The sequence below is a fragment of the Macaca fascicularis genome, chromosome 6 (assembly GCF_037993035.2).
Source record: "Macaca fascicularis isolate 582-1 chromosome 6, T2T-MFA8v1.1".
NCBI lineage: Eukaryota > Metazoa > Chordata > Mammalia > Primates > Cercopithecidae > Macaca > Macaca fascicularis.
The window spans coordinates 176520383-176547806 of record NC_088380.1 but is presented as its reverse complement, the minus strand read 5'-3'; the positions used below and the strand labels follow the sequence as shown (position 1 = coordinate 176547806).

The window sequence follows — 27424 nt, the reverse complement described above, 5'->3', positions numbered from 1 at the left end:
CACCCTTGGTTTTTCAATGATGTGAAATAAAGTCTCCTTTCTCCCTAAGTCAGTTTCAGTTGAGTGTTCTTTGTTTGCACTAAGAATCCAGACAACACTCTCCTTGAATATTTTTCTTATTTTCCATCACACACAACAAACCTGATTACACACAAACAATCCTCTATCTAACTTTGCCCTATGGCCAGGATGAACATGAATTGTTCTTTTGTAGATTGCATTTGAATGCCTTCATCTCCAAAGCCCTTCAAAAAGGCAGCTGGCCTCTGTGATACTGACCATCAAAATCTTCTAAGGTACTCTAATGCATCAGTTCACTTTTTGGCTACTAGGATCTCAAGGACAGACAGGTCAACTGCAAATACCAGCTTACCGGCCACGTATAACCTACAAGAGCCACATAAACGTCAAACTCCCTGAGTTCTGCCCTTCCTGCCCTCAGGCCCTCTAATCTTGAATATAGATTCCTGGAAAATGTTCACCGTATTTCAAATCAAATGAAGAATGTTAGATGAAACACAGAAGAGCCTCAAATCACATTTACTGGATAAAACATAACTCTGCAACATGTTAAGATTTCTTTTTTTTTCCAAATGAACTTAGAGGTACGATTATTACATATTCATTACTCTCTAGGTTGGATTCTTGAGCTGTTTTTGATCGACAGCTGGTTATAATTTTTTAAACGAGTTTCTCCTACAGTAAAAATACTGTTGTATCCCAGAGGAATTGCAGAGCTAATCAATCACTCTTACATAACAAGTACTCACTGTGAAAATAATGTCCTCGACCGAACAATGAACTTGAACACATATTCCAAAGCCTTCAGCGTTCTTAAGATTGGCTCACATTGCTCCCCTCTGCTGGAGGTATCCAAGTAAGTCTTCAGCACTGTCATCAATTTCCTGAATAAGGGATAATATTTTCTAAATACATCTCTTTCATCATGGTAATTAGTTTGCTCAGTAAATTATAAGGCATTCAATCAAAGGTTAAAGGTGGTAGTAGAGCCAAGCTCACTTACTCGTCTGTAAGCATAAAAATAATTCTGCATAAAAATTATATTTATTACAGGGAACTAATAAGTATTTCCTGCTCATAAAAAGCCAGCAATGAAAAAGATAGGGAGGAAAAAAAATATTTTGACTAGGAAAACTAGTCACAATCAGGCTACAAGTGGGAATAATGGGGAATAATGGTGGCAATAATGTCTTTTTTTTCAGCTTTTTCTTTCTATAGAACATGTTCTTGTAATATCACAGAACTCTAAGTTTGCTTAGGAACTTTCTATGTTTCTTCTTTACCATAGGGCAGACTTCAAATTACTTGGCCTGCCTTTCAAGGCCCGTTCACAATCTGGTCCCCACCAAACTCCCCAGCATCAACTCCTATCTCTCACCCTCTCCCTACACCCAAGCCAGACCGAGCTACTTGGCATGTGCACTTTCTTCTCTGTAGCCCTTTTTCTTCTTTCTTTCTTTCTTTCTTTTTTTTTTTTTTTTTTTTTTTTTTGAGATGAGTCTTACTCTGTCGCCCAGGCTGGAGTGCAGTGTTGTGATCTCTGCTCACTGCAATCTCCATCTCCCTGGTTCAAGTGATTCTCCTGCCTCAGCCTCCTGAGTAGCTGGGATTACAGGCTCCCACCACCATGCTCAGCTAATTTTTGTATTTTTAGTAGAGACAGGGTTTCACCATGTTGGCCAGCCTGGTCTCCAACTCCTGACCTCAGGTGATCTGCCTAGCTTGGCCTCCCAAAGTGCTGGGATTACAGGCGTGAGCCACCATGCCTGGTCTTCTCTGTAGCCTTTAAGTCCTGGTGTCCACTCAAGAAATGAGAACACACAAGCTGAATGGATGAATAAGCAGTTCCAGGTACCACTGCAACCATAAGGCATTCATCCAAACCTATGGGTATTCCACATTTTTAATGATATCCAAATAACCCAAGCATAGGTTAGATTTTGTTAGAGAATGGAGAGCTCACACAGATTAGTGACAAAAGAAAATTACTCAAGTTCTTGTGCCCTAGGCATCCTGGCAGGGCAAGAAGGTAGTAGACAAGAAGTCCCCAGGTACACAATTACTTACTTGTAAGCCAAGGTTGCACTGAAATGCTGTTGGATGTAAGCCTCCAGAACAGTGTTGAAATGCTGAAATTTCCGGTCTGCAATGAGTCCTATTATGTAAATCTGAGGAAGATGCAAGGCAGCAGTATTTTCAGGGCAAACCCAGGGCAGGAAGCCATCTTTACCTGGCATAATTTAACCCCCATTAAAATCCTTTGCCCAGGAATTAGCTCAGTAATACATAACGAGTTCTCTTTATTAAAGTAGCATCTTCCCCAAAAAAGCGTTTCATGAAGTGTGCTGCAGGGTGTTCTAAGATGAACAGGATTTCATGGTCAAATAAGTTTTGAGAAATGTCAGGTTATCATTATCAGACTGTCTTCCTTATTGCAAAACTTTTTAGAATCTTTAATATACTTATGTACATTGTGAATCTCTAAAAGGGTCATGCAACATTCAACACTTCCCTAAATTAATTAATCGAAGCATATATTTGTCATGAAACATCTTTTCTGAGAGCTAGCATTCTAGGGTACTCTCTGAGGAAGCACTTGATTAAGCCACCGTTGTCTCTCAGTAACCTCTTTAAAAATGCAAATATCCATGACACGAGGGGTTAACACATAAAAACTTTGTTGGGCACTGATTCCCTAATGCAGATGTTCCTTATGTTTATTTTGAGAAAACACTGAGAAAATCTGAGCTGAGATATGGAGAGGACAAAAAGACAACAGGGGAGGACTAAGAAGATTTGGATGGTATAGCATCATGAAAAGTTCTGGGTGGGTAGGAGAAATGTAATGATTAGCGAGTTGGAGGAAATGGGGAGAAAAAGGTGAAAGGAAAGCTAGGAAACATTTTGGGTGCTTTACAACCTAGCCAGGGACCAGCTCCCAACATTGATGGAAAGCAGAGGCAATCATTTACAGTATCCAGCCTCATGTACCTTCAGCCAGCGTCAATCTGACATCAGCATTTAAAATTCCCCTTTCACCACCATGCCTCATGCTTTCAAATGAACTGGTAAGAAGCAAAAGGAAACAGCAGCTCATTATTGGTCTTGTTGCCAAACATTACAACACCTCCAAAGAATTCATGAAAAAGGCCATGAGGGCCACGAGTTCTCAGTATTTTCACAGTAAGACACACATTAATGCCTGTTGTCACTAGACACTTTCCCCCTCTCTCTTACCAAGGCATCAAAGACAAGGATGTCATATTCATCACTTTGAGAATGCTCCATCATGATGTTGAAGAGGGCGTCCAGAGTATCCTGGAGAAACTGGAAGAAATAACAAAGGTTACACTATTTCAGAAACAAGACACAGTGCAGGTGACCCAGCAATCCCACTCCTGAGTGTCTACAAGAGAATGAGAGCACACATCCACCACATGTCATGCTCAAAAGGTCTAGAGTAGTTTTACTCATGACAGCCAGAAGTTCGAGGAACCCAACTGCCCATCAACCCCATCAACAGCAGAATGGATGCACAGATGGTGGCATTTTCACACTAGAGAATACTACACAGCTGGACTAAAGTGCAAACTACTTCCACAGGCAGCAATGAGGATGATTCTCACAAGCATTATATTCAGTAAAATACATGAGGCAGAGAAAGTACACTCTTCACTACTCCATTCTTATGAAATTTAAGAGTAGGCAAAAACCCATCAACGATGATGGTAGACAGGACAGTGATTACCCCAGGGGACTACTGGCTGAGAAGGGGTAAGAGGGAATCTACTATAATGCTAAAAATGGCCTGTATCTTCTTCTGGGTGGTGAGTACACATGGTGTGTACGTGTGTAAAAATCCATTATGCTATACTCTTAAGATAACTGCTCTGTATCTATTTCATCATATGTATATCATATTTAAATAACAAACTTTAAAAAAAAAAAAGAATGCAAGAGGAAGACAACAAAAGTCTCATTTCTTCCATGACTTCTCCAAGCTACCAAAAGGCTATAGACTTTATAAGTGGTGTCTTGGGGAGTTACTCTGCCATTGCTGAACGAGGTAGATGGGAAGTGGTATACATTTACAGCATCTGGAAATTCTACTACTGCTTCTCCAGGTAGAGGCAATTAAATAAAACTTGATTTTCCTCCCTCCTAAGGGATGGGTCAATATTTCCTATAATCCCTCAAAACACATAGCTGCCATATAAAGATGTTTAATCTTGGAATTTCTAACTGCATCATGGAAACAAGATCTCCAGGACCATTGGGAAACACTTGTCCCAATTCATAAGGCTGGAGAGAAGGGTTGCCTTAATTAGATTTGCACTTCAGACACTTTCTATTCTCCACTACCATGTGGATGCAATAATACATCTGACATTTGCATTGTTTTCTGCTTATTTCACTTAAAATGTAAGCCCTGATGTCTTTCCCTTTCTCATCTTTAATACATAATGCTCTCCAAGCAGCAGAAACCAAGAATACTTTTTATTTCTAACAATGATGTGTGGGTAGTACTAAGAGATCATACTACTATATATATATATATACACACACACATACATATATATGTATGCTCACACACATACATACATATATATGCATATACATATATATCAACATATGACAACAAAAATAATTAATAATTACCACTTATTGAACTTTGTTTTATATGCTTTGGTTTAATTGTTGTGTACTATGTGTAAGCGACTATTGAGTAAGTTTTAAATATTATCACCTTGAATGTTCATAACAGCCCTGAGAACTATGTCACACTTATATTATCACATAAAGTTGGCAAGTGGGAGAGCTGGGATTTACACCCAGGCTCATCTATTTCCAGAGATTGAACATAACCATTGTCTTCTGGCACCCAACATTCAGTGCCATTGAACCAAGTCACTCCCCTGGATTTCCCAATAAAGATTCCTCAAGGCACCTTGGGAGAATGTGTCCCATTGTTGGAAGAAAAGTTTCCTCATGTCCTTCAATACCTTGTTTCTCCCCTGAAGCCACCCACATGGAGAGTTCTGTCACTAGTGTAAGAATACAAACAAAATGAAGCCCCACTGACCTTCACCACTTCCTCTCCATCCACAATCTTCAACTTTTCTAAATTCTCCTGTAGCAGTTGAGGCTTCATACGCCACTTCAGCAAACCCAGCAAGCCCACTAAAATAGAGTCCAGACATTCAGAAGTATCATTACTGGCCTAACTGTCCATATCAAGACCTTCTTGGGCCTGCAAGCACATGCATACGCGTGCACACACACGGACACACACACTCCCCACAGACACAATTCTTGATGACCCCATTACCATTCTGAGTGAGCTTTGTGGAGCACACCAGGGTGGAAATGGAGAACACATCCCGGGAGCTGACAGAAAGCCCCCCGACGCTGCTGGAGCTCCTGCTCAGCGTGGCCCCCTTGTTTTCCACATGGTGTCGATAAGAAGGAAGGGTCAGGTATGCACTGGCATCCTCCATCTTCTTGCTGTCCCCCTGGAAACAACACTTGGTTACTGTCCCAAGCCAAGGCTTCACGCCCAATGCTACACAGAGTTTGCAGCAGATAAATTAGACACTGTGAAGTGAAGAGAGTCATAAAGAGTGAAGAAAATCATCAGAGATGCAGTAGACATTAGCTTGTGAGGCACGGCTGTTTTTCCACAATATAGGTAAGAATTCAAAGACACATTAATGGAAAGGGGGTTGATCCACTAGGTGAAAGCTCTCTGAACCTCATTAATGGCAAAATAAAAATGGAATCGAAAATTCCCAGACAGTCCATTTTAATTCATCCTTTTTTGAGATCATAATATATGCTCACCAGCAAAATAAGGAATCTAGCTTAAAGAGGAATTTAATGGCAAAGGCACTAAGTAAGAATGTGCTGGGATCTGGACCCTGTTTTGCCATTCACAGGTCTATGCTTTCTTGAATACATTATTTTGCCTCTTGGTGTCTCATTTTATTTTTCATTAGTAAACTGAAGATAATCATCATCCCTACTTCCTAGAATACCTGAGCAAATAATATAGAATAATGCATATAGAATGCATAGCAGAGTGATAGGCACATAAGTGCCTTGGCATGCTAAAATGAATGACTAGAGGTAGGCATTACAGAAGATAATATTTATCTTACTCCATACCAGGAGTGGTACCAAGTGTTTTATATGCCTTGGTTCATTTCATTTAAGCCTCATCACAATCATATGAAGCAGATACTATTATTATCCTCGGTCAAGGAAACTGGGACCTAATGGGGGTAAAAGAAAATTGACTGCAACTGGGCCTCTGACCCCAAGGAGTTCACATTCTGTCAGGGAAGAAGGGCTTTCAAGCCAAGAACTCTATGTGTGATAAATGACAAAACAGAGGCTGTACAGAAGAAAGGGGGTTTTCTGGGAAAGTCAGAGAGACTCAGAGAACAAGAGTACCATGAGATGAAGCCTTGATGAGGCTGTGTTTGCCATGCATCCCACAGGCAAAAGGGCAATTTCAGCCTACAAGGCTAAGAAAGCCAAGGGCAATGGTGTGATCCATGTGCTGGCTACTCAACCTTGCCCTACCTCACAGCCATACACTTGCCTCCAGCCAGGTGCTAGTAGATGTATTCTGTTGTCATAAGAGGGCATGTGGGAAAGCAGCAGGTAAAACCAGACTAACACTTCTCCATGTCTCAAAAACAGTCCAAGTCTCATAATGTAAAAATAAAAATAGTGGAGATCTGCACTCCCTTTATAGTTTAGATGGCCCTTTTGCATGGGTCATCCTAGTGGGTTGTCATAAATATTGCCATAACTGCTTAAGAAAAAAGAAACTGAGACTCAGGAAGACATGTGAGATGAGTACAGGCTTAATCAGCAGCAACACGATCAGGACCGCAGGTTTTAATATTTTTCCATTAGCTACAATGCAGCATCTCTCAAACGTTTATTGTACGTCCTCTACACATGCCACAGAGGTCCTTACAGAATCAAGAGTATATAACAGTCATAACGATAACCTTTCTGTACATAACAATAACCTTTTCCATGTATTGAGTTCTTCCACGTACTCATCATTGCCATGTTTACATGTGCTGTCTCATAATTCTCACAATTATTCACTGAGGGCACAAAGATGAGGAAACAGAGGCCCAAAGAAGTCAAGATTTTGTAAGAGGCCACAAAGTTGGTAAACCCTGGTGTGTGTGATTCTGGGGTCCCTGCTGTTGACCACTAAGCAATTTTGCCATCACCCTCTTGCTTCCTGCACCCCCCTCAGTGCAGAGCTCCTTCCAACTCATGGTACCTTGAGGACAACCAAGTCATGGAATCCATCGTGTAGAGTAGTCCCATCTTCTTTCATCAGCTTCACATAGGACATGGCAAAGTTCTTTTCTCCTTTATCTTTAGCTGGAAATAGCATTGTGGGGTCAAGAAAGAAAATGATACATGGGCCACCCAGCTATTCCATTCTTCTCCCCTTAGAGGGAGGTGCAGACGTGCCATTCAGTATGGTACTCACATTCCAGAGATGACCGATGTCGAAACATGAATCGCAGATGGATCCTCTGCATGTCTTCAATAGGGACAGCCACCTCAACAGACAGAAACCAGAGCTCAGAACACAATGAGTTAAAGGGCCCTCCCCACTGCACCCCCACTCTTCCACAGCAGCCTGACCATTTAACTGAGAGAGCTGCCTGCTGATTTACAACCCATCCATCGAGCCTGATGAACTGTAAATAAATTACATAAGAACTAGTTATGAAGAGAAAATAAAGTACCAAATGTAATCCATTTGGCAAATTGCATTCCCAGCCAATGAAAAGAGGTCTGTAAATTATAGTGAGGAAAAATGAGTCTCCCCAAATTGATATAAAAGTCACATAACTTTAGCACAGGATTTGATGCACTGCAAACTGCACAATGCACATTTTCCTTACACACTCCAGGAGTTCTGGCAACTGCAGCAGGGCTTAGCAAATTAACAATCGTTGTTGGGGGGTTGCTTGAGGATTCTCATTTATGCAAATTAATAAAAATGCTTTAATCCAATAATATTTGGAAAAACCCTAGGGCTCATCTCACCCTTGATTGGACACATGTCCAGATGCTTTTGAATCCAAGGACACTGAGATAAGACAACAACCCACTGGTCACCTGGGCATCTCTGTCTAGTGAATGGCCCACTGGCATCACTGATTGTGATGCTTTCAGCCTGGCTCTGTGCAGGCCACCTCCCAAAGTCTCACAGCTGCTCTGCAATCTGAGATTCAGGCCAATGCAGAGAAGCTTAGCTACCTGAGAGAAGGACACTGATTTTAAAAAGGAACACAATTTGTACTGTACAGATGCCTATTAAACGCCAAAACAAATGTATAGTTGGGGGAACTTTCTGTTGCAGAAAATGAGAATTGAGCCTAAGGAGGTCCACCATCCTGTCCATGTTTCAGGCAGAGCAAAGGAACTGAGGGGCTCATGGGTAACTGCAGTCCAATTCATCCTTTCCCTGCGTGTTGAACGTTCACTAGAAACTACAATCATGTGGGGTGCTGGTCATGCTGATACAAGGCAGAGTCCTCACACTCAAAGAGTTCATGGTCCCATGTTACACAAGGGGCAATGTGTAACAGTCCTGTGACAAGGGCTAGCAAGGAGATATAACCAAGGTGCAAGAGAGAACAGAGAAGAGAAACCCAACGTGGTACATCAACTTTCTGACCTCAAAGTTGACAAGGTCATCAATTTGAAGGCAATGGGTATGAGGAGACACACTGAGGAAAGTAATAACATGTGTAACAAGTGAAGAACTGCTGGGGTTTGAATAGCTATCGCTGAAAAGGAAGTCATGTGTACGTCTTGTGTTTGGAGACAGAGCCCAGGGGGAATAAAGAATGCTGCTAATGATAAGGCAGAGATATTTGAAGCTATGATCAAGCTTCGGTGTTCACTGAATTGATTCCACATCCTTATTCCAATGCAGGTTATTCCTTTCTGCTTAGTGTGACGATCTGGTAATGTGAATATTTGTGGTTAATGTCACTTCTGTCAAGGAATTATCCCAAAAGGGCATCTTTCAGGCATTATGCAGCCTGTGATGGGCTCACATTGGCTTGCAAGCTCTGCCACTCCTCACCGCTGAGTAGAACAGCGCAGCTTGATGAAATGGGCACCACCCACAAGAGGACTATTTGACAATTCCATTTTGGTTACATCCTGCACCAAGGAAGGGTGATCAAGGGAACCAAGGTGCTCACCCACCAGGCCTCCATTTCCACTGGCTGACAATACCATCAGACACACGCTAGGGGGTCATTTCAGATTCAGAGAGGTGCCTCCAAGGACCCTAAGACCTTACAGATGGTGACTTCTGCTATAACCTAGAGTCAAAGAAGTTCTTTCTGTCACCCTGTGCCCCTCCAATATGTTCATGACTGGCTTCAGAATTTAGCTAGATATTTCATGAAGATAAACATAATATATTCGCATATGTTGTTTACAATCACATTGCTTCATCAAGCCTCCTACCTGCTTTGGTTAAAACCAGGAATTTCTAAAATATGTTCAACAGAATCCTAACCCCAGGATATGACGCTAGGAAAAAGGAAAATGCTCTGTAGTCAATGAGTTTTGGGATGTGCTCTGCATCCTTATTTCCTTTTGCAGATCTGCAGAGCACATTTACATCTCAAGGGCTCTAAGAACTTGACATAAGGAAGCCTTTAACTTCTATATTTGTTCTCAAGTTTCTCACATTTGATAAGGAAATGTTATTTTAATACATTTAATATACAATTCTTTTTTTTTTCCCCTGAGACAGAGTCTCACTCTGTTGCCTAGGTTGGAGTGCAGTGGTGCAATCTCAGCTCACTACAACCTCCTCCTCCCAGGTTCAAGTGATTCTTGTGCCTCAGCCTCCTGAGTAGCTGGAACTACAGGCACATGCAACCATGCACAACTTATTTATTTATGTATTTATTTATTCATTTATTTTTAGTAGAGACAGAGCTTCACCATGTTGGCCAGGCTCGTCTCAAGCTCATGACCTCAGGTGATCCACCCACCTTGGCCTCCCAAAGTGCTGGGATTACAGGCATGAGCCACTGTACCTAGCCTGAAATGTTATTTTAATAAAAGACCACTTAGTATTCCACAGAACATTTTACGGGGAGATGCCATATGAGAAGGACCTGGAGGGAGACTTCATCAGATATCTGGAACAACTATATCTTTCCTCTGCCTTCCCCCCGCAACTACACAGAGAGGCGCAAAGCTGCCTGCCACTACCAATTAGACTGCCTTGTAGAGGGGTGGGTAAAAAATAGGCAAGGGTCAAGTGTTTGAAGGGCATCTTGAAGGAATGTAAAATCTAGTTCAGTTTTGCAGACTGAGATAACTGCCAAGTATAATCAGGAGTTGTATTAACTGAATAAGTACTCTCTTCCAAGGACTTGTCTGACAGTGTTATGTGTATTAAATCCTTTTACTTCCACAGTCAACCTATTGCTCCCATTTTACAGATGAGGAAACCAGGGCACAGAGCAGGTGAATGACTTGCCCAAGGTCACACCATTGGTGAGCATTAAGGCTGGAACACGAACCCAGACTCTCTGGGTCTAGGGTCCATGTGCAGAACTGCCTTGCTCGCCTGCTCTCATTAAAAGGAAGAAGGCTGGGCACGGTGGCTCATGCCCATAATCCCAGCACTTTGGAGGCCAAGGTGGGCAGATCACTTGAGGTCAGGAGTTTGAGACCAGCCTGGCCAACAAGGTGAAACCCCGTCTCTACTAAAAACACAAAAATTAGCCTGGTGTGGTGGCGCACACTTGTAATCCCAGCTACTCAAGGGGCTGAGACAGGAGAATCACTTGAACCCGGGAGACAGAGTTTGCAGTGAGCAGAGATGGTAACACTGTACTCTAGCCTGGGTAACAAAGTGAGAATCTGTCTCCAAAAAAAAAAAAAATGCTAATTGCTCCAGTCAGTATTCTGCTCCCTCAGGCTGCAGTGATGGGCACAGACCCAGAGCCAGACTGCTCAGGTTTGAATCCCAGCTCTGATGTTTCCTAGCAGTGTGGTCCTGGTCAGGCTACTTACCTGTTCTGTGCCAGTTTCCTCAACTATAAAATGAAGGAAATATTAGTACAAACCTCACATGGCTATTGTAAGCAATACATAAATTATTTAAATAAAGCACTTAAAACAGTGCCTGGTTCATGGTAAGAACTAGGCATGTGTTCACATCTATTATTATTATTATTAATTATTACCTTGACTGTTTCCATCCAACGTGGCTGTTTGACTTGATAGTACACGACGGAGCGATATTCATTCATGGGCTTGTCCCCTGCTCCCACGCAAATTGCATTCTGACCCAAGAAAGACAAAGTGAGAGAAAACATTACAGAATTGCCATTTTCTGTGCTTGCACAGGTTTGGTCCCTAGGCTACCACCAGCCTTAGGGACTGGGTCAACCCTGCCTTCCCTAGCCCTCATGCCAGGTGCCCATAATGACTCCTTCTCTACTACAGATTTACACAGAAGCGCCCCAGCCACCGGACTGACAGGCGCTTAACTACAGAAATTCCATTACTTCCATTCTGGAAACCACTGGAGTGCACCAGGGCATTGATGTGAGTGCCTTATTGTAAGTGATAACCAGCCTTGGAGTTACTGCACACTGCCAGTCTTATTAATCCTATTTGTTTCCTAAATGTGAATGTGCACAAAGTTTACAAGCAGGCTCAGATAAGCCCAGTAGCAACTCTTCTGATGAATTTCCGCAGCTAACACATCAGGGCGGTGGGCAGTGCTGGGCAAAAGGAAAGAGCATAGGCTTCAGAGAGACTCCTGAGCACCTGCCTTAGAGAACAAGTCTGGAGCGAGGGGGTTTCGGGGAGGAGGCTCAGTTCAGGCCACAATAACAGAACATCTTCTGGGTACTCCATGCTGAGCACTGGGGTATGGGAATGGCTCAGATACTGAACCTGATGTGAGCTCACAGTTTAGTGCAGGAAACATTAGGGAACACATCATGACAGCAATGCAACATGATGACAGACACGTGTACACACTACTGTCGGGCACAGAGGAAGGACACAAGGACAGGTGAGGAATCAGGGAAGATTTCTTGGAGGCAATGACAGTTGAGTATCTTGAAGAAAGATTCCAAGTTGGCTCAGAGCAGAAATGTGGGAGGGGCTTTCTGAGCAGAGAGTGAGCACAGAGCACACATGCCCAAGTGGGACATTTATTTTTTGCCATAAAAATCACCCTCAGAGGTTCAGAAAGGAGCTGACTAACAAGGAATGATCTCCTAGTCGCATATAACAATGCCTAATTCTATGTTCATTCCAGCCCTTTGGCCCCCAAACAAGATCCAAGCTAGGATTACCCAGAAGGGGCCCTAAGTATGGTTTTTATACCAGGCCAAACAGTTTTCAATCCTCAGATTGCCAGATTCATAAGATTTGGTTCTGGAGCCCCAGCCCCTGCAATTGCAACCTGCGTGCCTCTCAGCATGTTGATGGCAAGTCATGCCTCTCACAAGATTCCATCAGATTCTCCCGTGGATCCTTGACCCTCCGCAGGCTGCATCACCAGAGCTGGCCACATACAGGCACTCCGTGAGCCCTGGCGAACCCCGCGAACCTGGGGAAAGGAAGACTGCCCTTCGCACTGGAAATCTCCCTGTGTGCTTCCGAGGTATGGAAAAGGAATGAGCTCAGTTTCAATATTGACTGACAGTACTTGCAGCCAAATCGATCCATTTGAAAACAGAATACGCAGTAGTCCTTTCAGAATGTATCTTTAAAAGAAAAACAAGCGTAACCAATGAACCAGAACTGAGTGAAGACACACAACTCTCTTGTTTTTCCATGGGATGAAGCCTTGCAGAACTTCCGGAGGCACTAAGCTAAACACACATGCTTCCAAAGTCTTTCTAACCATTCAGAGTGGGTTTTGTGTCCGGCATCACGCTAAGCCCTGTACACACACCACCTCGCTTAATTCAGTCCTCATAACCACCTCTGACGCTTACTATCGGCATCCCCATTTCACAGCTGGGTAAACTGAGGCCCTGAGAGATTAAGCCACTTGCCCAAAAAGTGGCAAAGCCAAGACTATCTCACAGACCCTCTAACTACTCATCCAGTGTTCCTTCTATAAGAACCTAGATGCCTTCCAGCCTACAAAGATTTATATCTGGTGACATTTATGGGCTTAGAGCTTCTGTAGTTACAGTAAATCCCATGTAGCTTACAAAATCAGAAACTACACATATATCTCTGGTGAAAGTAAAACTGCTGTATGGCAGGCAACTGAATCTCACAAAACTGTACTGATGATGAAAATTTTTGATTTCCTAAGGCTGGAGAAAAAAGTCTCAGTACCAGTCAGAGAAAAGCCAGAGATAGTGCCCTAGCCCTCAACACTTCAGAGAGAAAACAGTGTTGGGAAGTGCACCCAGACAGCATTGTGACCAGGGACTGAGCCCAGTTCGAGGGAAAATATAGAATGGTATATATCTCAAATCACACTGTTCCATCATTTTCTACATTGCCTATCCCCATGGCCCCCAATTAACAGTGAGAGCCCCTCATAGGTGTGGGAGACTTCAGGTCAGTAGAAGAAAATCTGGGTAAGGATCAGGAAGCCTGGAGGCTTTCATGTTGGCTTGGCCTTGGGAGAAACATCTCTGCAGGAGAAAATCCAGGCTCCTAACACATGCCCTGTTTACTTGGTAGGAATCAGGTGAGAACAAGATGATCCCAGGGAGGTGAACATACGTTAGGAAAGACAGTGTTCTCCTCTCACAAGACCACATCATGGGAAGATGCTAATCAGCATTCCTAAGGTGAGAATCAGGCCAGGAGTTCAGTATACCCTTCTAATAGTAATAGCTACATTTAATGAACACTTATTATGTAGATTACCTCATCTGATATTCACAAGAGCAAAGTGCCATTGCTGGTCCTATTTTCAGACAGAGACTCTCAGGCTTAGAGAGGTTATGTAACTGCCTCAACGTCCTCTTACTAATTCAGGCTGAGCTGGGCTTTGCACCTGGCTGTCTGGCCCCAGGGGTCATGGTCTTAACCACTATCCCATATTTCCCCTATCCCCTGCCTCCACCGCCTCAAGCTGGTTGGTCTCAGAAGAACAGAGGTTTCTTGGCCCAGCATCTGAGCCTTTCTCTTTCACCAGAACTTGCTTCTGGTTGGATTGCCTGTTTGACTCCCTTAGGTCCCTCAGAGGGCTTCACCCTGCACTTGTCTCTTCTCTGAATGTGACTCTCCTTCCTGCTGTTGGGTACTTACTGCATATCAGGTGCCTTATACCTACAGTGTGTTTTGTTTGTTGAGAAAGGGTCTCACTTTGTCGTCCAGGCTGGAGTGGCTGGGGCGCAGTCTCAGCTCACTGCAACCTCTGCCTCCAGGGTTCAAGCAATTCTCGTGCCTCAACCTCCCGAGTAGCTGGGATTACAGGTGCCTGCCACCGCACTCAGCTAATTTTTGTATTTTCAGTAGAGAGGAGGTTTCACCTTCTTGGCCAGGCTGATCTCAAACTCCGGACCTCAAGTGATCTGCCCTCCTTGGCCTCCCAAAGTGCTGGGATTACAGGTGTGAGCTGCTGTGCCGGCGGCATGGTTTTTTTTCTTTAATTTTTTAATTTTAATTTTATAATTTTTAATTTTTGTGGGCACATAGTGTGTGTGTGTGTGTGTGTGTGTGTGTGTGTGTATTTATGGAGTAAATGAGATGTTCTGATACAAGTATACAATGCATAATAATCCCATCATGGAAATGGGGATCCATGTCCTCAAGCATTTATCCTTTGTGTTACAAACAATCCAATCATACACTTTCAGTTGTTTTAACACCCAGTCTTTTGTTTAACCTGCAACCCCATGAGAAGAGGTTGTTATTTCTTTTTACACATGAATACACTTGCCTAAAATCACACAGCTAATAAGCAGGGAGGTTGCAATTTGAACCCTGTCTGCCTGACCCCAGAGCCCACCCCATTAACTTCTCTGTATGACCCCTCCCGAGCAAGGCCCGTGACACCCCAAGGGGAGCCATGGGCAGGCCTAACCTCCTCTGCCCTCTGGTTCTGCCCTGCCAAAGACAGTGTGCATGCACCTAGAGCAGGAGGAGAAATCAATATTTCTAAAGGGGACCATTCTCACAGGAGCCCGCCAATATCAAACAGAAGTGTTTGAATGTGCTGCCTGACACTTAATTAGGCGGTAATATTTATTTCTGCAAATAAAGAAAGAAAAGCCTCCCACAGGCTTCCTAAGCAATTTTCAATAGTCAGTCAACTGAACTCCCTCAGAATTTCCCTAACAGAGGAAACCACAAATTATCACCATGCCCCATGGTTTGTTTCCATGCCAGGCCCCAGAATCCCTGCTTATCTACTCATCTTTGATAAGTGCATCTGCTCAGCCTGCTCGGGGTGACTTGAAAGGGTGACAAAAGTGGAAGAAAGAATGGTTCAGACAGGAGATAAGATGGCTGCTTGCCTGTTAACTATGTCTTTTAATTTGTCCTTTGGCAGCATCGAAGGTAAGTGTATCAACGTTTCAAAAATGAAGCTGAGGTTAAAAAGTTCTCCAACAGGTAAGTTGGATAAAAGTAACTTCAAAGCGATGATCTCTACACTTGGGAATTGCAATTTCCCTTTCAGATAAAAACCCTCGGCTCCTTTATGCTCCTTGAAGCCAAGGGTTTCTCACTTATTTTATTTTTTGGAAAAGTTTCAGATTCCAACAAAAGGACGATGCGTTCAGTGCTTAGATTTTGTTCAAATAGATACTAATTAACATGACCAGTCTTTAGGAAAAAAAGGCAACTGTGAGGATTTCTTTACATTTAAAAAATGATTATGAATCTTCCCAAATTTGTCAGCAGTGGTTATTAGCCTCATTTTTTAAAATGAGAAATAAATTGGAGAATTTTGTTACATGTACAGGCATTGTAGTGAAGTGTCTCAGAGAGCCTGGAACCAGTCAAACCCCATCTGTGCCATACGCTAACGTTATGGCTTTGGGCGAGTTATTGTAAGTGACAAACGTTTTGTTTCCCTATCTGTAAAATGGGGCATAATAAAGGAAATGTGTCATACTATCACACGGCCTGATACTTGGTAATTCCCCTGTGAATGTTAGTTATTCTTGGGTACAAAGTATCAATGTGATCTCCAGGCCCCACGGACAGAACTGATGCCTCTTCCATCTTCACACCCCCTCTCTGATGAACACACCCACCCTACTTGGCTATTTGATCACTCACAGTGGCCTAAGAGGAATATTCGCCCATGCTAAAACTTCTCGTGAGAGCTGATTTTCTTTTCAGCTAACTACTCTGAAACGAGGAATCGAGAAACAAAACCCTCCTACGCACTGGGCACGGCACTGACAACCTTAAAGGAAATACAAGCAAACAAATATAAACACACATGACAAATACTGGACAGGACATATGCTGTATAAATATAGCAATGCGCTTTGCATTCCTGAATACACCCGGCTAGCTCTCTGGAGGCCAATTTACGAATAAGGCTTTCCACCAGCATTTCTGGCTGAGCGCTGGGGAGTTAGACTAAGTGTTGAGAATGTCTGCTTTGAGCACATCCTGAGCCTCCACACCAGCCCAAGGCACTGTATTGATCCTCTTTCTTACCATGGACTTTGCCTGAATAAACCAGCTCAGGTTTCCATGAGAACATTTTAACTGCAGAAAGCTAACCTATAAGCTGAGACCAAGCAAAAATACATACATATATGTATGCATACATACATACATGTATACATACATGCATGCATATATATACATACATACATATGTAGAAGAAGGAGTTGTGAAAGGAAAGGAACAGACATTGAAAAACTGCTTTGGTATAAGGAAATATCACAAGGTCTTATTACGGAACACTGCGCTAACCAAGCTCAAAAGGTGTAGATCACATTATTCAACACCATCCCAAAGGCACCTGGCATTTAGACAACAGAATCACGGAGAGGAAAAGTACATCTTTACAAGCAGAGGCCCCCAAGGGGGACCCTGTCACCCAGAGCAGCAGCGAGTCCCTTACGGGCAGCGTTTTGCCGTCCTCCGCGCACACACACATGATGACTTCCACATTCCTCTGTGTGGTCTTGTTGTACTTGTCAAAGTCACCTTGTAAGAGAGTAATGTAGATGTCGTTCCTGACATCCCCTGAGGCATAAGGAGAGAGACAAGAGTTAGCGTGGATTGCAGCAGGAGAGACGCTAACTAGAGGGGATGGAGGGTGAGAAGAAGCTCCCCCACCTGGATTGCTATTAATTAAAATCAGAACTGCTTAGAGAAAGCATTTTTCCCTCATCAGGGAGGCTGGAGAAGTAGGTAACAAGGGGATGAAGGGATGCTAGGAAATCAGTTGCAAAAAGGGAAGTAGGGACACTCAAAATTGGCCATGTTTTTCTCAACATTAAAAATCATTTAATTTTCATCCTCTAGTGACACCTTCTGGGAAGGCAAAGCAAAGCTCCAATTGAATTGATCCTGTCCCATGAAAACAACCAAACATACACATCTGCCGATGTTTTACTGTATAGGAGCAGAACAGAGCAACTTTCCATGTATCCTAGGGACACAGGGTTAGGAAGGAGCTGCAGAGGATCTTCGGGAAGGGAGGCAAGAAAAATAGAAAATCTGCCAGACACATGGGATTATAGCCCATGCCTGTAATCCCAGCACTTTGGGAGGTCAAAGCGGGCAGATCGCCTGAGCTCAGGAGTTCAAAACCAGCCTGGGTGACATGGCGAAACCCTGTGTCTATCAAAAATACAAAAAAATTAGACAAGTGTGGTGGCACATGTCTGTGGTCCCAGCTGCTCAGGAGGCTGAGGTAGGAGTATTTCTTGAGCCTGGGAGGCAGAGGCTGCAGTGAACCGAGGTCACACCAGTGTACTCTGCACTCCAGCCTGAGTAACAGAGCCAAACACCATCTCAAAAAAAAAAAAAAAAAAAAAAAGGAATAGAAAATCCTACAAGGGGATACACAAGTAATTGAAGTCTCAGGTAAAGCATGGACAAATAAATGACAGCACAGGCCCTAGGAGACCACCACCAGAAAAATGTGGAAAGAAAAGGCAAGTCAGTGAGAGCCATCGTGAACAGAAGTCCAAGACACAGGTTTAAGACACAAAAGAGAAGTTTCAAAAGAGTATTACTATTGTCAAAAGACAAAATTACAACAAATTTAGTTTAAAGACCTCACTTGGCTCTATTGCAATTCTAGAATCGGGTAATGCTTCATTCCATAAAATAGAATCAGTGTTCCAAAGAGCTGAGCAGATGAGGTCGGCTTTATAGACAGAGAAGGCCTGAAGGAAGTAGAAGCAAGACAGAGCGAATTGGTTATTTCGAAGGTATTGCTCTCATAAGGATGAAACAGGGAAACAGAAAAATAGAAAAGTGACTGATTGGTTAACATCAGGTTACTTCAGATTACCCTTTGCTGTGAGGATTAAAGCAAAGGGAACTTCGTTATGCCCACTGAAAACTGAAAATGGCCTGTCTGGAAAATAGGCTGTTTCTCTTTCTCTCTTTTCTTTCTTTTTCTTTCTTTTTCTTTCCTCTCTCCCTCCCCCTCTCTCTCTCCTCCCCCCCTGCCCGCTCTCTCTCTTCTCCCCCATCTCTCCCCACTCTCCCAATTTCTTGCAAGATCAGATAACAATTTACTTTAGGTTTGGTGACATGAAACTTTAGCATGGCTGACTCCATTTTGATTTTCAGTCTGGTATGTTGGGGGCTGGTGCAGGAACTTAGTCTAAAACAATGCTCTCCTATAATTTTTGTTTAATATTACATAAACTCATTTTTTAAAATTACACACACATTTGAAAATGTACTGGCTACTTCTGGAGATAAAGATATGAAGGAGTTTTTAACATTTCACTTTATACCTTTTCATGCCATTTAAATATTTTACAATGAACATGAATTCCTTTGGTAATATTAAAAAAAAAACAAAAAAGCTTAAAAATATAAGAGAATGACAATATTCTCCCAGAAAGAGTGGAACTGTCCTGAATGTAGTAAAATAGAAATGATGTCCACAATAAATTATTAAGTGATAAAACAAGTTGTAGAATACTATATAAAATATATTAAGTAAAGGAATATAAAGTATGACCCCATCTGTGGGGAAAAGGGGTATGTGTGTATATTTACATGCATGTGTCTATTTTGTTAATGCATAGAAGCTTTCGGATATACAGAAATCAGTTTTAGTGGTTACCTTCAGGGAGAGAAACGGAGAGAGGCAGTAAAAAAGGAAGGAGTTGACTCTTTAAAAGGAAAATGAATCAGACAAGCTGAATTGGCCCCTATGTCCCCAGGGGAAGGTTAGAGCAGCTGTGTCTCACCTGGCATGATGATCTCCGGGAAGCCCAGCTTCCTGGCCACCACGGTGGTCCTGTCCACCAGGTGTGGATAGTCCTTGCGAATCTGAATGATGTCACCTACTAGCATCTTCATGGTCACCCAGAGGCCTGGAAAGGAACGGCTCACGGTGAAAAGCCCACTTTTGCAAGTGTTCTCTCAGTCGGCCCTCCTGCCACCTCTCCCCTCTGTCTTTCTGGAGATGGCTGGGAACAGAGCCATACAACCACAGATGCAGCCACTCAGCCCACAGGGCCTCTGGAGCGGGAGATCTCTGGGTCTGAATCCCACTAATTATTTCCAGCAGTGTCAGCCTCTGGCAAATTATCCCGCTTCTCTAAGCCCAAAGTGAGGATGACACCACCTATCTCACGGGCCTGCAGTAAGAATGAAATCAAACAAGGTAACTTATTAACGTGCCCCTGGAACACAGGAGACATTCAGGATGTATCAATTGCTCTCTTCTTTTGGGCACAAGGACAAGCCTCCAATTTGCTTCAGGAGATGTGACTTATCCCTATAGATCATATGTTCCCATTCTTCCCAGTGGTCTGTCAGGAAGGAAAGCTAAGCATCCCAGGGTTGAGGATTTTGATTCATTTGCTGAAGAGTTAGGGGCTCCCAAGCTGGAGCAGGCTCAGCCCACTGGCACACTGGCATTATACCTTGCCCGCCACTGTCCCCCTTGGAGGCTATGACTTTGCCCAGCAGGCTGTGTAGGAAGTCATTCTCAGCTGTAACCCTGGAAAGGAAAAGAGAGCATGAAATGTCCGCATCGTGCCCTCCTTGTGTTTCAAGGTGCCCCAGGAAGCTCCCCAGCCCCTCCACATGCCTCAGGTGAAAAGCGAGCTTGCGTGTCAGCTCAGGGTATATACATGCTATCAAGAGGTACATCACTTTTTATCACAAAGCAATGTGGCTCTGAAATTTTGGAATATCAATGCTACAGGTAGAGGCCATTTCTTATTCTCCAGGAAGATGCTTAAAAAGGCAGGATTCCAAAGCTTTCAACATGCATATCTGCTCAGCAAGGGTAAAGCCTTGAGTTGCTCCTGCTAAGTCGTAATCACACGCCTTCAGCAAAGTCACTAGCCTCATTAGCTGGACCATCCTTAGGGTTGTTAAGTACTGATGATGCTCTCAAACTGGAGCCCTGCTTTCTGGAGGACTCCTTTTGGAACAGGAGAGGAGAGAATATTCACCTTCCTTATTGCCCGCCTCGTAAGTTACGGATATGTCTACACATGAGAGCAAGGTTAGGATTCCCTGCCACACGCTTCTGAAATGCTGTTGCTTCACAGCTTTGTGGTTTCTGCTGCACTTGTAATTAATGCATTAATCTTTTGCTGATTATCTGTTTAATTCCCCATCTATAGGATGAGCTCCATGAAGACAGGGCTCATCTAGTTCACTACTTCATCCTCCATGCTTAGCACAGTGCCAGCCTCTGCCAGGCTGCCAATAAATGTCTGTGGCATAAATAACATCTGATGAATGAATGGGTGAAAAGCTGTTTGGTTTTGAGTGCTTGGGCACTGAGCCAATGATTCTCACCCAGCACTCCCCTTGGGAGGCTCCACCTGCCTATCACTACCTCAGGGAACCAGTGCCCTCTGAGCTCCAGCAGCTCTTAATGAAAAGGATGTGGCTGAATAGAAAGAAATGGGAAATGTCTTACGGATGAAAAGGAATGAAGTGCTGCTTTTCTTCATCACTCTCTGCTTTCCCCTTGATGATGTCTGTTATATCCATAACTAGAAAGAGGGCAGAATGAATTAATGGTTTAACTTCCTCCTGCTCCCACAAAGGGATGACAGTGGGATGAGCTTGTGGGACAGGAGGTAGGGCCTGGGATGCCTGGGGGTCAGGAAAGCCTAAAATGGCAAGCAAGCCAGTGCTGCACAATACACAGACGGCAGAGGTTCCTTGCATGCAGCACCACGGCAAATACCTCTAAGCAAAGCAGACTAGGACGTCAGTGGGCCAGAGAGGCATCCAAGAGCACCATGGCTTAGCAGAGGACAAAAGGAAAGGGTCAGAGCCATGGCTGTGGAATTCAGCAATTAGGTTTGGATTTGACACGCATGTATTGAATGTCTACTGTGCCTACAAAACCAGAGAACAGTGACTGGGTCTCTGTAGGATCTGAGGATCTCATGAAATATTCACCCTCTTTTCGTAAGCATACCCATATGTACAGATACATAACTGAAGAATCTTCAAATCCTGTGATTCCAGACAGATCCCGTATCCTCTGAAACCTTTCCTTAAATCAGCCACTAAGGGTCCCAAAACCAAGGTAAAGAACTCCTACACTAGAATGGAGATTATAGAAATGGGAGTGTAGGAGAAGGCTGAAAAAAGCTGCTCAAATCAAGCCCATACCCTAGTTAGAGAAAATGCCTCAAACACTCCAGGCACTGGGCAGGGGGCCATTAAAATTGTATGGGTAATAACCAAGCACTGACTGCATCTAGATCAAGAGGGGAGTCAGAGAGCAGACAGGAGAAATTGAGCATCTATTCTCTCTAACAGACTCTCCTCATCCATCCTCAGTGCTGTGATTAGGGCGGGGCAATTTCCCTTTGGCTCCAGAGTTATTCAGAGGACCTGGTAGATCAGAGAATCATCTCTCCCTGCCCAGAGTAAATACTATGGAGATGAGGACATGACCTATATTAAAGCTCCTGGGGCTTCTGCTGAAATTAATGGGAAAGAGGTACATTCTTTCCACTGGGTTGCTAAGTTGGTAGGATGCAAGCTTGGAACAGCTGGCTGATAATTTGCCAACTAATTGGACAGCCACCTTCTTAGTAAGCCAGCATGAGGACATAGGGACTAAGCAAGAAACAGACAGATTCTTCATAGTAAGCCAGCATGAGGACATAGGGACTAAGCAAGAAACAGACAGATTCTTCATAGTAAGCCAGCATGAGGACATAGGAGCAAGAAAGAGACAAATTGATTTGAGTTCCTGGATCTGGCTATGCCTGAAGCAATCTATTCATAAGCCTTTCAGTTACACCAATAAAGTACCTTTTTTCCTTCCTCTACCAGTTTAGATCAGATTTCTGTCACCTGACACCAAAAGAGAGGTCAGGCTACAGCTGAGGACAAAGACACACTTTGCAGTAAGGTTGGAAGACCCTCACTGCCTTAACGGAAACACCGTGGTGTCAGAAACGCCCCACAGGTAGAATCAGAGCATTTTAGAGCAGTAGAGGACTTCATGAATTAATCAGGTGCAAGTTCTTCATTTTGCACATAATAAAACTAAGGCCCTGAGAAAAATGCTTGCCCAAGATCACTGGCTGGCTAGCTAGCCGCAGTCCCAGGTTAAAAAAAAAAAAAAAAAAAAACAGTGAGCTCAGTAAAATATCCTCCACTCCACCACCTTGCAAGCAGTGCCAAGGGACTAGTTGGAGAGTAAGCAGGTCTGCGATTACAGGTCAGAGCATCTTGAAGTGAGAAACCTGAAACACTGAGGTTAGCTATGGTATGCAGGGGTTATAAATGGTTTACTCTTACGATTTTATATTTTAATAAAAAGAATAAAACTGGCATATCAAATCACCATTTTCACAGGTATTTAAATTGCCTTTGACGAAAAACATACATTATGTAAAGTAGGTTGATTAAAAGAAAATATATTAGGTAAATAACAGTATAAGTGGTAGCCAAACATAACTAAAACCATAAAAGTGGGGTCTTAGAAACCCCAAGAGAGCTAAAGCTTAAGAGGAATGCAGAGCGGATGTTCCTGTACAGCAGCCTCAGGCAGGGCTCTGCCTCGGGTCACACCAATTCTCCAAATGTCCGTTTCCATCTGGAATTTAGATGCGTGGTAGGTGACTCATTCTGTGTAACTGCATTTCCTGTCCTAGATATATTTTTTAAATGATTTGCTCCTCATAATTAGATCCTGCCTGTATTGTTTTTCCTTTTTCACAGAGCTGGGGAGCAAAGGCGTCAACTGCTCAGACGGCACCGGTCTCCCAGTGCTCTGCTCCAGACAAGAGGAGCCCATGATTCACTGTGGTCATCATAAATCTGGACTTAGTCACCAATTATTTCGATTTAGTCACCAGAAATGTAGTTATTAAGGGCTGTCTGGCATAAATTTTGCAGGGGTGGGGGCAGCAGGAGGAGGTTGGGAAAGAAATCATCATTACAATTCAGCCACATAAAATGTGCGCTCCAATAAAAATTAATGGTGCAGAGTGTGTCCCTTACCTGCCACCCCAAACGGCCTCCTCAGCCCCTGCGTGCACTTCTTTGCACCAGTATCCTTAAGATCCATCTTGCCGACCCGGACTATTTGACAAATCAAGTAAATTTTATCCCTGTTGAGGTCTTTGTTTCCAAGATCCTATGGGGAAAGAAACAAAAAATTACCCATCATGTGCTGAATGGGGGAAAAAAAAAGTAGACAAGAAAACCCAGTAATAGTCATTTCTAAGGGATGTACATAATACTTGCTATACACGGACCAATCATACAATAAGACCTGGAAAACACAGAAAACAAGGCTCTCACACCCATTTTACAGATCAGCAAGGTAAAGTTTGCAAAGGAAAATGAGTGATAGAACTCTAGTGTTTAATCCCAATTCTTCCCTCTCAAAATGATAGGACGAGAGAAGGGTAAAGGTGGAATATCAGCTGTACAGACAGGATTCTCCGTATGCTGAGGTGATGGATCCAAAAGTAGCATTTGCTACAGACGACTCGGATGACGCCATCGGTCACATCATTGCTCAGAACCTCTGAGAGAGAAGGCGAAAGGAAGAGAGAAAAATCATAACAGCTACCATTTCCTGAACATCTGAAGTGTGGCCATCAGTTGGGCTGAGGGGGTGCTAACAACCCCAATATCTCAGAGCTTATAGCACAGCAGAAGTTTACTTCTAGTGCAGTCTACAGGGCCAATGCAGAGGGGTGGGGGTTCTGATTACTTACTTACTCTGGGCCCCTGGCTGGCAGCTCTGTCTCAGCACAGCTGCTCTCATTGTCTCTGTGGCAGGGGAAAGGAATGTGGCAAATCACTTCTGGCTCTTAAATCCTCTACCCAAGAGAGGTGCACATCATTTTTGCTTGCATGTCATTTGCCAAAGAAAGGCATATGGCCGCACCTGACTTCAAGGGGTCAGGAAACTGCAGTTAACTATCTGTGTGTTTGTTTATTTATTTACTTTATTTGAAGACAGGGCTTCACTCTGTCACACAGGCTAGATGGCAGTGGCATGATCACAGCTCACTGCAGCCTCAATCTCCCAGATTCAAATAATCCTCCCACCTCAGCCTCTTGAGTAGCTCGGACTACAGGCACGAGCCACCATGCCCAGCTAATTTTTTTGTTTGTTTGTTTTAGAGATGGGATCTCACTATGTTATCCAGGCTGATTTCAAACTCTTGGGTTCAAGCAATCCTCCCACATCAGCCTCCCAAAGTGCTGGGATTAAAGACATGAGCCACCAGACCCAGCTCAACTGAGTCTAGAAAAGCCAAAAGTGGTGAAATGCACTAATGTCTCATCCACTATGCTAAGCGATTCATGCATGATCAGATTCAGTCCCTCACATCTCTGAAGTACATACAATTATTGCATCCCCATTTTACAGATGGGGAAACTGAGACACAAAGAAGATAAGAGGCTTCCCCAAGGTCATGACCATAGCCCATGAGACTCTGGGCTTTCAGCCCGGTTCCTGACACCAAAGACCACAAACATAGCTACTACAGTACAGCTCTCTTGCCATCAGAAAGGCACGCAGGACGAAACTCCTGACTGCCTGCTCAAATCTAAAAACTTCAGTGATCCCAGGGCCCCGTGCCAGTGAGGATCAGCTCAGGAAGAAACAACAAGGCATGCTGTTGGCATCAGAGTAGAATACCCTGGGCCAGGTCTCAAAAGGGAACAGTTTATTCTCCTTCGAGTTAATTCTCCTGTGGGCATATGCACTGGGAACAAGCTGTCAGCTCACGTCAGATCCAGGACCAATGCACAGCTGCCATCCCCAACCTCTCACTATGCTGGTATAGGAGGAAAGGAGTGGGGCTGTGAGAAATCTCTGGGAACAAGGCAAGGCCCCAGTGTGGTCCACACCTTCCTGCTTGGGGACCGTGATGGTTAAATTTCATATGTCAACCTGGCTAGGTTGTGGTGCCTAGCTGTTTGGTCAAACACCAGTCTGGATGTTGCTATGAAGGTATTTTGTAGACCTGATTAATATCTACAACCAGCTGACTAAGTAAAGGAGATGACATTCTATAATGTCTGTGGGCCTCATCCAACCAGCTGAAGGTCTTAAGAGCAAAAACTGACGCTTCCCAGACAAGGAGGAATTCTGCCTCAAGACTGTGGTATAGAAATCCTGCCTGAGTTTCCAGCCTGCCAGCCTACCTTTAGCATCTCAAACTTACATTCCATGGGTTCTGTTTCCCCGGAGAGCACTGACTGGTACAAGGGCTGTCCATCCACCAGCTGCAGGAATGGACATCTGCTTTTCAGGCTAAGAAAGACGCCCCACCCCGTCATCTTCGTCCCTTGCCTTGTTCTGCAGGCATTTGAATTTGAGATCCCAATTATCTCACATCCAGATGGTTGGAACAGCCTTGTCTCTGGCCTGACTCCTTCTTCCAAACCACCCTGAAATCTCTTACGAATTCATCTTTAGACATTGCAGCTATTATAACATTTCTCTCCCCCCAACAACACTAATAGCTCCCTATTTCCTACCCTATTAGTTCTACTCTTTCCCAGTTGACATGAAAGGACCTAGACATAATATATCCAGCTGTCCTAGCCCACTGATTCCCCATGACTCTCTGAATATAAGTAGGTTATTTTTGTCACAAAGATTTCTTTATTGCTCTGTAAACACACAATGCTCACTTCCAACTCTGGATCTTTCTTCCTGACCAGCCTGTTCCCACACCTCCCCTCCAATGCTTGCCTCTTCCTCCTCTACATATCCACATCCTTTCCATCCTTAAAACTTGAATCCTGCTTCCTTCATAATGACCTCCATCCCTAATACCTTCTCTCCTCAAATTAGGATTCTTCATATTTTTGAAATACTTAGATTGGTGCCTTTCAGAGGTATTTCAGAGCCACAGAGGCCCTGATACCTGAAAGCTTCCTAGACACGAAGGGGCTGATTTGCACCCCCCCACCCCCACCACACACACACATACCCCAAATTCATATATCGAATACCTAATCTTCAGTGTCTCACAATATGACTGCATTTGGAAACAGGGTCTTTAAATAAGTAATTAAGTTAAAAAGAGGTGGTTTGGTCAGTATGACTGTTGTCCTTAGAAGATATCAGCGCACACACAGAGAGAAGATCACGGTGGATACTCAGGGAGAAGACAGGCATCTGCAAACCAAGACAAGAGGCCTAGGAAGAAAACCAACCCTCCCAGCACCTTAATCTCAGACTTCTAGACTCCAGAATTGTGAGAAAATACATTTCTTTTGCTTATATGAACCAATCTGTGATAGTTATGGCAGGCCTAGCAAACTAATATACTACATAAACCTAGAAGATTCCTAGGTAAGCCCCCATTCCACCCTCTTCTCTTAAAAATTTTTTACTTGCTCAAAGGAAGATATCAGACCTCTTAGAGCTGTCTCATCGGATGGCGCCCTCACTGCCGCCCCCCACACACACCTCCACACTAAAGAATCTTAAAGTATAAAAAATAGCCAAATGTTATATTCACATTATATTCTCTGGAGGGTGTGTCAACTGGCAATCCTTATACAGAATTTTGCTCCAAACCATGGTGTCTCCCAGTCATTTCTGCTTTGGCCTTATAAAACTCGAAAATGTTGGGGAAGCAGGACAATGGAACTTAACAAGTGACACCTGATTTAGGAACTCATTAGTTCTTCTTTTATTGTTCACTCTTGTTTCCTGTGTGTTAGCAGCCACCCCGAAACTGGGCTAAAT

At 43.6% G+C, this 27424-nt stretch overlaps 1 protein-coding gene across 5 annotated transcripts in view; it reads right to left on the bottom strand.

Moving 5' to 3' along the window:
• The window catches only part of DOCK2 (dedicator of cytokinesis 2), a 436348-nt gene that overhangs the window by 354417 nt on the left and 54507 nt on the right, over nt 1-27424 (bottom strand). For all 5 annotated transcript variants that reach the window (XM_045395044.3, XM_045395045.3, XM_045395046.3 and 2 more), the window contains exons 10-22: nt 23698-23833; nt 21143-21218; nt 20130-20206; nt 19449-19574; nt 17129-17253; nt 11295-11393; nt 7547-7619; nt 7331-7434; nt 5351-5534; nt 5105-5202; nt 3259-3348; nt 2089-2189; nt 771-905 (exon numbers count right to left, since the gene is read on the bottom strand). In XM_045395044.3, the coding sequence (XP_045250979.1) occupies nt 771-905; nt 2089-2189; nt 3259-3348; nt 5105-5202; nt 5351-5534; nt 7331-7434; nt 7547-7619; nt 11295-11393; nt 17129-17253; nt 19449-19574; nt 20130-20206; nt 21143-21218; nt 23698-23833 (1424 nt within the window). The remainder of the gene's footprint in view (nt 1-770; nt 906-2088; nt 2190-3258; nt 3349-5104; nt 5203-5350; nt 5535-7330; nt 7435-7546; nt 7620-11294; nt 11394-17128; nt 17254-19448; nt 19575-20129; nt 20207-21142; nt 21219-23697; nt 23834-27424) is intronic.